At 34.0% G+C, this 12,373-nt stretch overlaps 1 protein-coding gene across 1 annotated transcript in view; it reads left to right on the top strand.

Moving 5' to 3' along the window:
- Positions 1-12,373, top strand: part of DENND1B (DENN domain containing 1B) — a 219,873-nt gene that overhangs the window by 64,630 nt on the left and 142,870 nt on the right. Inside the window, exons 7-9 of the mRNA XM_017864615.1 lie at positions 4,012-4,071; positions 5,383-5,436; positions 8,286-8,396. Coding sequence (XP_017720104.1) covers positions 4,012-4,071; positions 5,383-5,436; positions 8,286-8,396 — 225 coding nt within the window. The remainder of the gene's footprint in view (positions 1-4,011; positions 4,072-5,382; positions 5,437-8,285; positions 8,397-12,373) is intronic.

Below are 12,373 nucleotides of genomic sequence, written 5' to 3'. Positions count from 1 at the left end.
TATGATATTATATATTATACCAAATATAATTATATTATATTATATTTGGTAATAGCTTTCCTCTTTTTAAAAATTATTTAATTTTTAAATTTTTCCATAAGTTATTGGGGTCCAGGTGGTATTTGGTTACATGAGTAAATTCTTTAGTGGTGATTTGTGATATTTTGGTGCACTCATCACCCTAGCAGTATACACTACACCATATTTGTAGCCTTTATCCCTCACCCTTCCTCCCACTCTTCCCCTCAAGTCCCCAAAGTCCATTATATCATTCTTATGCTTTTGCATCCTGGTATCTTAACTTCCACATATCAGTGAGAACATACAATGTTTGGTTTTCCATTCCTGAGGTACTTCACTTAAAATAATAGTCTCCAGTCTCATCCAGGTCGCTGCAAATGCTGTTAATTCATTCCTTTTTATGGCTGAGTAGTATCACAGTTTCTTTATCCACTTGTTGATTGCTGAACATTTGGGTTGATTCCACGATTTTGCAGTTGTGAATTGTGCTGCTATAGACATGCGTGTGCAAGTATCTTTTTCATTTAATGACCTTTTTCCTCTTGATAGATACCCAGCACTGGTATTGCTAGATCAAATGGTAGTTCTACTTTTAGTTCTGGGAGGAATCTCAGCACTGTTTTCCATAGTGGCTGTACTAGTTTACGTTCCCACCAGCAGTGTAGAAGTGTTCTCTGATCACCACATCCAGGCCAACATCAATTATTGACGTAGATGCAGTGATCAGATGATCAGTTTAATATTTGTTTAGTAGATGTGTGAGGATCATATTTTGGGATAACTACATGTTTAAGGAGTTTTAAACGTTGAAAAATTATGTTTTATTGCTGTTTGCTAAATAATATGGTGGCTGATGTTTACAGAAGTATTTTGATTTTTTGATCATGGCCTTTCTTGCAAAAGTAAGGTGGTATCACATTGTGGTTTTGATTTGCATTTCCCTGATTCATTAGTGATGTTGAGCTTTTTTTTCATATGTTTCTTGGCCATTTGAATATCTTCTTTTGAGAATTGTCTATTCATGTCCTTAGCTCACTTTTTAATGGGATTGTTTCTTCTTACTGATTTGTTTGAATTCATTGTAGATTCTCGACAGTAGTCCTTTGTCAGATGTATAGACTGTGAAAATTTTCTCCCATTCTGTGTGTTGTCTGTTTACTCTGCTTACTGCACCTTTTGCCCTGCAAAAGCTCTTTAGTTTAATTAAGTCCCAACTATTTATCTTTATTTTTATTGCATTTCTTTTTGGTTTCTTGGTCATGAAATTCTTGCCTAAGCCAATGTCTAGAAGGGTTTTCCAATGTTATATTCTAGAATTTTTATAGTTTCAGATCTTAGATTTAAGTCCTTAATCCATCTTGAATTGGTTTTTGTATAAGCTGAGAGATGAGGATCCAGTTTCATTCTCCTACATGTGGCTAGCCAATTATCTCAGCGTCATTTGTTGAAAAGGGTGTCATTTCTCTACTTTATGTTTTTGTCTGCTTTGTCGAAGATCAGTTGGCTGTTAGTATTTGGGTTTATTTGTGGGTTCTCTATTCTGTTCCATTGGTCCATGTGTCTTACCCAAATTTCATCCTGTGATTTCATGTCATAGTAGTGTTCTCACATTATTCCATTCTTTAACCACTTCTGTTTTGTAGTAGACTAAGGTGGTTAGCACCTTAGTTCTGTTGCTTAGTACTTCAAAGAGTTCTTAGTCTAAAGCCTCTCCTTCCAGTCCTTTCTACAAAAGACTGTCAGATTACTCTTAGTTAAACTATATAAAGTCCCCTGCTGAAAATCTTTTGTAGCTTCCCCTTTTCTATAGAAGTTGTCCAAACTTTGGCCATGCTTTCAGGGCCATCCATTTCTTAGATTCAATCCAACTTTCAATTTTCCCCCTCTATTCTGGTCACATTGTTTTGTTCAGCTTCTTGAATGAACATCATGCTTTCCTTTTGGACTAAAGCCTCTTTGTTGACTGTGTTGTTAGTCTAGAACTTGCTCCGTCTTCAACTTTGTGAAACCTCTTGTCATACAACCTAAGGTGTTTTTTATTTCCCGTGACCCTCTCTGCTGCTTTATGTCTACATCTTCTTTTGTTGCACACTGTCAAAGTGTAAAGGTTTAATAGTCATTTGTAGACTGGGTGATAAAAAGGTAAGAATAACCTGGAATTTTTAACCCAAATTTGGGAGTCTGCAGTGGACATAGTTGTAGCTATTTGAAGGATGAAATACAGAAGAGCATAGAACAGAGGCTAAGTTCTAATTGCCCAAATAGGCTATAGGGAAAAAAGAAAGGAGATCCAGTGAAAGAATTGGGGGAAAGAGCAGTTAAGAAGAAACTTAGACTTACAGCTCACTGACACCCAAAGAATGCAAGGTTTGTGCTCAGTAGAAATACAGTAGAAATGCCAAGGGAAAGGTCAAGGAGAATAAAGAAGAGCCTGGGATTTTCCAAAAAATGGTCATTTCTCTTTGAAAGTGTTATATTTATAAAATGATTCTAATACTGTTAAAGAGTTAAGGAAAATAAAGGTGCTAAGACAATCGAGGTGGCATTAATGAGAAATACAAATGTGTTCTCCCTTTAAATTTGAGTATCATATTTGTTCGGGGTAAATAAATATCTTACAAAATACATCTCAAAATACTAGCTATTGAAACACTTCATCTTTATTAATAAGAATTGTAAATTAAAGATTTCTACACCTTTTTACCTATGATTAGAAGATTTTAGGTTAAGTCACAGTCACTAAATGTGTAATGTTAGCCAAGAAAGTTAATGTCTTTAGATGATCCTTTTTTTCCATTTGAGAAATTGAGCATGTCAACTTTTAAGAAAGTTGTTTTAGTAATCAAATAAAATGATATGTCTGGATGTGCCATGAAGAACTATTCAGGTGTTGGTTGTAGTAAATTGAAGTTTCATCCCATCTGGAGAAAATACTTTCTTCTGAAATAACTAAATTGTAGCTGAAATAATCTTGTCAAAGGAAATTGAGTGACTGTGTTCTGTTCCTATGTATAATATGTATGTATATGTATATATAGTTATTTCCATACTTAAGCCTTCTTATATGCACTTGAATTAATAGTCTGATAGTTTCAAGTCTTGTATACCTATTCTAAAGTTACAATTTTTTTTTGAAGTGGAGTTTTGCTCCTGTTGCCCAGGCTGGAAAGCAATGGCGCGATCTCAGCTCAGTGCAAACTCCGCCTCCAGTTTTGAGCGATTCTCCTGCCTCGGCCTCCCAAGTAGCTGGAATTACAGGCACCCGCCACCACACCGGGCTAATTTTGTATTTTTAGTGGAGATGGGGTTTCACCATGTTGGTCAGGCTGGTCTCAAACTCTTGATCTCAGGTATTCTACCCGCCTTGGCCTCCCAAAGTGCTGGAATTACAGGCGTGAGCCACTGCACCAGCCTAGTTATAATATCTTAAGTATTGATAAAATCAGCTGTTATGTTTGTTTACCTTAGGTATGGATAAAATCAGCTGTTATGTTTGTTAATTAATTGCATTTGATTTCAATAACGGACGCCTAAAGTAATGTATCTGGTATTATGCTGTTAAATAAGTGGCAAATTGGGGACTAGGACACTTGTCTTCAGCTACTAGAGGAGATTTTAGTTTTATGATGCCAGATTAAAATGAATGATTATGGAAGTTTTTCTTCTTGTACAAGTGGATAATGGCCACTAGTAATCAGAGATTTTATAAAAGTTAATGTCTAATGAGAATGCTTTTTTTGAAACATTTCAAAATCATTAAATATCCACAGCATTCTCTACTCTTGTAATATGAAAATACTTTCATTAGGATTTTTCTAGCATAAAATTAGCAAATCAGCATTTAAAATAATATTTACAATTACTGTTATTCAAGTACTTTTTAGTGGCTAATTTGGCTACATGGGCTTGTCTCAACTACACAGCGAATTGTTGTGTAAGCTTCTCCCATGAAAGTAAGATATTCATTTTTTTTCTCTCATGTATTATAAGAACCAAGAGATATTTATTGCCTGTGAGCAAGTTCTGAAAGATCAGCCTGCTCTAATACCGGTGAGTTAAAAGGACATTGGCTTCTAAAATCACTATTAAATAGGAAAAATAATCACTTATTTCACTATGCCTTTAAGCTTCACTCCAGCCCTTTGGGAAGTGGTACATTTGACTCTTTTAAGAAAATTAATCATTTGGAATATATAGTGTTTTCTGTTTGTACTATCTTTTAAAGCATAGTTTTATGAAATATAGTACTGTTAAAAACCATTCTAAATAAAAGTAGCTTATAGAGACCAAAATCTATGCATATTCTCCATTTTCAATAGTAGTAATTTTAAAGTATATTCACAGCATGAGATTTGTCACATTTTTTGGTCTCAAGATCACAAAAGATCTTGTGATTTAGCTCCTATTGTTCTTCTACCCTGGAGAATTATACGTTATGACTGTGTTAACTAGCCTTGTTCTGACTAGTTCAACTGTGTTCAAATACTGGATAAAATGTTTCTTTTCTAATCATTAATAAGAAGATAGTATTAAATATGTCCTTATGTGATTAAGATATTAAAATAATTTTGAAGATTAATATGAACAGAAAATAAAACATTTTTTGATGATTAAGTTGCACTTTGATTCTGGGTGGTCAAATTTGGGAACACTGTGGGAAACATGAAGGCATATATACACATTGTACTCTTTATGTAAGTATTGTGATGAACTGTTTTACTTCTTTAAACATTGTAGAAGCTCATAAATATTTGTTTGGCAGATGTGTAATGATCATATTCTGGGACTATTACATGTTTAAGAAGTTTTAAACATTGAAAAATTATGTTTTATTGCTATTTGCTAAATAATAGGGTGGTTGATGTTTACAAAAGAGATTTGTTGTGACTTACCATAGAAACTCAGGAATCTTAATAGATTTTGATATATTTGGTTAGCAAGCTTTAATTTTTCCAGTCTATCTCAACTAAATGTGTTTTAATAATATGTATGTTTATATGTATGCATAGGTGTGTATGTCTATATATACTATATAGACACACACACATATATAGGTATATATGTACAAAATAAACCTTTCAGTAATATATTCTTTTTTTGCCTTGACAATTTTTTCCTATTTTATTTTAATTTTAAGGTCAAATATTGTTAAAAAAGTCTTAACTTTTGTATGGTAATGCAATTGTTAAATCTCATATAAACCCACTAACTCATTTAAGAATCTCTCAAATTCAACAAATCCTGAATGTCAGTCAATGGCATTTATTAATTTACTCAATATATTTTTTTCTGATTTTCATTACAAATTATATGCTACCAATTTTAATTATCTTTCATATGTGATTTATTTTTGTTGATTAGCATTCCTACTTCATTGCTCCTGACGTTACTGGACTCCCAACAATACCTGAGAGTGTAAGTTTTCTATTTTCTACTTTAATTATTCCTATATTATGAATTTTGTTTATTTTGGTCTCACTGTGCATTTTTCTATAGAGAAATAGGATACATTGTAATTATCTGTGTTTGTGAGAAATAATGAAGAAATAAGGAATAAGGAAATAAGGAATAATCTTTTCCTCTTTATATGTCTGCCCCTTTTCCTTCTTCTTAGTATCTGTTTGTAGATAAGGAAAATTAAGGACAATAATAGAAGGAGAACTGCTTCTGTCATTTGTAATAATTAGGTAGGATCATATATATTCAGTTAGGTCTTCAGCTTCACTGTATATGATAGAAGAGATACCACAGGAGATGGCTTCTACTTGTGGAGAAGAATTCTAGCAATGGGAAATGTCTTCACACAAATTGTTATTTTAGTGAAATTGACATAGTATTTTTATATTCCTTCTATATAATGCTTCAAATCATAGATGAACTGTTCTTAAGTTCCTGATTTTAATTTAAAGTAATACATATCTTGCAAGGTTTGATGGCTATTGTAAGAAATTATAAAAATTGCTAAAATTTGCATTTTATTTCGAGTCCTAATTCTAGCCATACTAGAAATATTTTCAGTATTTTAATAGTTATTACAAATTAGTATTTTAGAAATGTTTACATAGATAAGTAGAAGTAACAAATATGCTTTTATGATTTTGGATAACTGTGAAAATGAAATATTCACTTACGTAATTTTCTTCAGCTTCCCTTGGAAAGTTAAAATGAATCAGTAGGAATAATTCAATCAAACGTAAAGGAAAAATCAACAGGAAAAAAGTATTTCAATATATACTTATTATTTACTTTGGGATTCTAGTGTTTTTCCAGATGTTTTCAAACCTACTGAGTGGTTTCTAAAAGCATGTGGTTAGTGAAGGAAGTCCAAGAAGACAATCGTAAATTGTCTGATATCAAACCAACACTATCAATGGTGTTTTCAGTACAGATGGATCCAAAAAACCCTTATGAAAAGCTATGCATCAAGTTTCTCTTATGGGCCTGAGATAGATCATCAAAGCTCTCAGGTTACATAATAGATCCCAAAGTCTTGACTGCTGTACATTGTGGGCCAGGTACTCCTTGTTAATGTTTTCTTTAAGGCTGACTGACCATGCCTTGACTTATATGACCTTTATCCCTTCACTTCAGAGTTTCAAAGTCAAATTTGCTTCCTTCTACTCGCTCTCCTATTTAACTTTCTCTTAGATTTACTAACAAACAACTAATAGCTCGATTTAACAAATGTCACATTTTTAAAAAGAAGATTGCTTTGAAAGTTTCAAAGAAACAGACATTCAAAGGAATGTCCACTGAGAATATATATTTTTACGTATCTATTAACATGTTTTGTTTTGCAAAAAGTCCTGTTTAGGGAAACGAAAGCAAGAGAATAAGCATAAGGCAGCACCCAATGTTGAGATATAAATCCCCATCTAAAAATTACCTTTCTTTTAGATTGTAGGGAATATACTAATCTTGAATGACATGAATTTTTATATGGAGAGTTGCATTGGAAGGTGAGAAAGAAAGGAATAAACCTCTTCCCACCAAATTCAACATCACTCGCTGATAGTTACAGGTTCTATTGATGTGCTCTGTCATGATTACCAATTTGTGATGGTAAAGTTTCTACCTTCTGGAAATAGAAGAAATAATTGGATTTCTTACATTCTTGCCAAACTAAAAGTTTTAGCCTACTTGGTCATAGCCTACCTGATACTACAGTTTTTGTTTGTTATATCTTATTCAATCCCTTAATTAGTTTGTTGCTCTCTGATTTATTTGTTTCATTATAGAAAATTAAAAATAAATAATAAGAAAGGAGAAGATCTAAAAGTCAAAGTTAATGTAGTTTATCCCAGTTTCATTTCATGTGGGGAATAAGAGTGCTAAATTAAGGAATCAATTTAGAACATCATCAAATTATATTTGATTATAGTGGATATAAAGCAAGCCTGATATGGAGTATAAACAAGTGAATTTCCTTAATAAAGTACCAAAGGGCTGTTTTACAAATTCACCTCATCCTTTGGGTACCTCGTGCATGCTGTGTTGTATCAGTTGATGATTGCGCCTGCATAGTGAATGGCAAACATGAAAAAGACTCAAATGTATTGTCTGGGCAGCAGTTTCTGAAGCATCAGTGTATATAAGAATCACCAGAAGTATTTGTTTAAAAAGCAGATTCTTGGCCAGGTGTGGTGGCTCATGCCTGTAATCCCAACATTTTGGGAGGCTGAAGTGGGCAGATCATCTGAGGTCGGGAGTTTGAAACCAACCTGGCCAACATGGTGAAACCCCATCGCTACTAAAAATACAAAAATTAACCAGGCGTGGTGGCATGCACCTGTAATCCTAGCTACTCTGGTGGCTGAGGCACAAAAATTACTTGAACCTGGGAGGCGGAGGTTGCAATGAGCCAAGATCTCACCACTGCACTCCAGCCTGAGTGACCAAAAAAAAAAAAAAAAAAGCAGATTCTTGGGGACATACACTACAGATGACAATTCAGCAGGTCTAGGTTGGGGCCCAGGAAATTAGCTTCTTTTCAAATACTTAGTGGGTAAGAAAGTTGGGAAATCTGTGATCTTCTGATCATCCTCTGAAAATACTTTCCTTGAGTAGGGTTATGTTTCAACTAATAATAGAGTGTTATGTGCTTTATGTGGCAGCAGACTAGTATTACACTTAATTATTTTAATGAATACCATTTTAAATAATAATATCCTTTGAACTTCAAGACTTTCTGGTAAATGTGTAAAATGTTTTTCTTCACGTTCACTGTGAGCTGTAACTTACACAATTATTTTTCACTCGTGCAGAGAAATCTTACAGAATATTTTGTTGCCGTGGATGTGAACAACATGCTGCAGCTGTATGCCAGTATGCTGCATGAAAGGCGCATCGTGATTACCTCGAGCAAATTAAGCACTGTAAGTACTTCACACTTCTTTTAAGTAGCAGGTATTGAGTGTTTCTCAAAAGACCTAAAATCTCTGCAGATTTAGAAATGTGCTATGTGTGCTTAGAAGACAATATCTACATACTTTTTTGATATATGGTTTTAATCTGGCTCTTGAAGTACAAAAGTCTGATTTATAGGAAGCCTTCTCAGATGCATTAAGTCAGGTTAATTATTTTTTCTTATCAGGAGCTGAGAGTTTTTTTTTTTTTTTTTCTTTTAACTCTCCAGAGTTCATTTTAGTGCCTTCTACCATATAAAGAATTCTTAAGAGCTATTATGAGATTTTTATTATTCACTTGTGGCTTTTTCCATTGGAGCTACTTGAAAGAAATCAAGGGGCCATGATAATAGCTGCTATCCTAACCTGGTAATAGGTAGATTCATCTTTGTTGCCAAGTAGTGGTTTGGGAGTAGATTGTATAATAGTTTGATTTAGAGCAGCTCTTCAGACTGATAATAACTTAAAAGTCAAAGTAGCATTTTTTATAAATCACAGGTTTTATGACATTCACTAAAATGTTCTTTTGGAAGGTATTTATTAATATGGTAAAGGCAGTGAGAAGATAAAGCTTTTTCTTGGGTATAGAAAAATATTCAAAAGTATTTTGCTAGATTTTATAATTTTTTCCCCTCCTCATTTTTTAAACATGATTGTTTTACACATTAACAGTTTAATACTTTCAACTTAAATTTTTTAAATACAAATTTAAATATTGTTTTAAGTAATCTATGATGTATTTATTTAGCAAAAACCATTGTTGAATATTGCATGAATTTTCTTCTTCACGAATTTGATTAATTGATAAATAAAACAATATTTTTAATGTTTTCTTCTTCTATAGTAGAAATAAAAATGTTATTCTGTATTTTAGCATTTAAAGTAGAAGGAGCTTCAGGATTTCTGTAGGATATCTGTTTAACATTTAACAGTGAGAAAGGTATTTTCAGCAAGATTAAATGACCACCTCAAGGCCAAACAGCTAGTTAGAGACAGATAATGTGAAATTGAGTCTTTTGATTCTAATTTTTGGGTTATTTCCATTACTCTACAATTGAAAAAAATACATACGATTGTACATATAATTTGTATGAATTTATAATTCACACAAATCTCAAAATATGTTTGATATGCTCACCCCTAAAAGTTAAAATGCACTTTACATATTGAAAATAGATGCATTTAAAAGAGTAAGGGTGGATAAATGATGCAGTAATATCAGAGAAAAAGTGCTAATCAATGACACAAGTAATTTTTTTCTTACACATCTTAGAGATGTCAAGAAATTCACTTTGACTCATTTCGTATTTTAATTTGCCTTTCTGCTATTTTTAACTTACTATTGAAGTGAAACCATTCTTCTTCTTTCCCCCCAGCTCCTCCTTCTCATTTTTTAAACATGATTGTTTTAAGATTAAAAAAGGATATTTTTAAATGGATATTGTCCTCAAGATTAAAACGATTGTATAATAAGCCTTGGAACTAATTCTTATCAGGATTAATTCATGTAACAAATGTTTATTAGGCACATACTATGTGCCAGGCACTTTCTAGTCATTAACCTTATTTGACTGGCATGAAAAAGATTATAAACAAGTGAGCAAACAAATAGCTATTATTTAGTAGCTAGGGTTACATAATGGATGAAGTGAGTGTGTGTACAGGGTAGAAAGTGATAGACAGGTTTCCATTTTATGTAAGGAAAGCCTCTCCAGTGAGGTAGTATTTTGTTTGTTTGTTCAAGACAGGATCTTACTATGTTGCCCAGGCTGGTCTCAAACTCCTGGGCTCAAGGGATCCTTCTGCCTTGGTAGCTGGGACTATAGGCACACGCCACTGTGCCCAACTCAGTGAGGTAGCATTTGAGCAGAAATCCAAAGAAAGTGAGGGAATAAGCTATGTGAGTGAAGCATAAGCTACTGTATTTGTGCATTGGAAATAAATCTGAGTATATGTGTTTGAAAAATATTGGTGTTTTATTTGTTTTAATTTATATCAAGTAATCTCTCTTTGACTCAGTTTCTTTAAGTGTAGAGTAGGAACAGTAGTAGCCTTAATCTCATAGGGTTGATGTAAAGATTAAGGAAATACATATATATGAAGTGCTCAGAATGATATCTGTGTAGAATAAATGTTTAGTAATTATGAGGTATATGAGATTATGAGGTATAATTTTATAATAGCTTACATTTAATTTTTTTTTTTTTTTTTTTGAGACGGAGTCTCACTTTGTCGCCCAGACTAGAGTGCAGTGACACAATCTTGGTTCACTCTAACCTCTGCCTTCCGGGTTCAAGTGATTCTTCTACCTCAGCCTCCCAAATAACTGGGACCATAGGTGCCTGCCACCACACCCAGCTAATTTTTGTATTTTTATTAGAGACGGGGTTTCACTATGTTGGTCAGGCTGTTCTCGAGCTCCTGACCTTAAGCAATCCGCTCGCCTTGGCCTCCCAAAGCGCTGGGATTACAGGCGTGAGCCCCCTTACCCGGCCTCTACATTTAATTTTGTAATAGTCTGCATCTGCAGTTAGAGTAAAAATTAACGTTATTATCTTTTAACTTAGCATTTGGCTTAAAAAAAATTGCTATCATAAAGGCTTAGTATTTTGGGGGTGCTGTTTTCTATGTTTGATGTCAATTTACTATCAATCGTTTATGACGATTCATGAAAACTTGATGGTGATGTCACCTCTAAGTTACCAGCTCTGTTTTGGTTCACTCTCTGGGACTGTTGGGCTGATATCATTCAAATTCTCTTTCATGATCTTAGTCTTCTTTTGTGGAGGAAGCTGCTTTACTTGAATCTATCTTGAATAATTCTTTTTCTTTCTTTCTTTTTTTTTTTTTTGAGATAGAGTTTCGACCTGTCACCCAGGCTGGAGTGCAGTGGCGTGATCTCCGCTCACTGCAAGCTCTGCCTCCCAGGTTCACGCCATTCTCCTCCCTTAGCCTCCTGAGTACCTGGGACTACAGGTGGCTGCCACCACGCCCAGCTAAGTTTTTGTATTTTTAGTAGAGACGGGGTTTCACCGTGTTAGCTAGGGTGGTCTTGATCTCCTGACCTTATGATCCACCCACCTCAGCCTCCCAATGTGCTGGGATTACAGGCGTGAGCCACTGCGCCCGACAGAATAATTATTTTATATATACAGTATATAAAATATATCTGCTATAAATTCTGGGCATACTGGCATTTAAAGTCAAGGACTGGTTTCTTAACATAAATTAAAAGTAAAGTATTATTTAAAAAGAATTTAATGATATATTTGAAACATCCAAAGAAGAAATAGTTATCAATGAATTTACTTGTTTTAAGCTTTTCATATTCTTATATTTTATATATCATGGAGACTATAATGTACTTAATGTTAGGAATTACGTTGTATCCGTTTAAATTTTTTTAAGTGTACAGCCAAACTTAATTTTTAGAAGAATAGATGTAAAGGTGGCCTAACATTCATAATTCTATTGTAATTTCAGAAATTTTGTTTGTCTCAGGTATTCACTTTTTGACAATCATGATTTTTCATAGTTATAATAGAATGATAATTATAAACCTTACAGCTTGCTGTAGGTTTTAGTAGTGACACTCTCATTAGAGAATCAGCTAGCTTGAGGATCCTTTTCTTTAAGTGCTGTTTGTGGTTAAAAATGATAATTTCTTGCTGGGCACAGTGGCTGACGCCTGTAATCCCAGCACTTTGGGAGGCCGAGGCAGGCAGATCACCTGAGGTCAGGAGTTTGAGACCAGCCTGGCCAACATGGCGAAACATTGTCTCTACTAAAAATATAAAAATTAACCAGGCATGGTGCCATGTGCCTGTAGTCCCAGCTACTCGGGAGGCTGAGGCAGGAGAATTGCTTGAACCTGGGAGATGGCGGTTGCAGTGAGCCAAGATCGCGCCATTGCACTCCAGCCTTGGTGACAGAGCGAGACTCAAAAA

This window comes from Rhinopithecus bieti, unplaced genomic scaffold (genome assembly GCF_001698545.2).
Source record: "Rhinopithecus bieti isolate Rb0 unplaced genomic scaffold, ASM169854v2 scaffold_74548, whole genome shotgun sequence".
NCBI lineage: Eukaryota > Metazoa > Chordata > Mammalia > Primates > Cercopithecidae > Rhinopithecus > Rhinopithecus bieti.
This window is presented reverse-complemented; position numbering and strand designations above follow the sequence as displayed.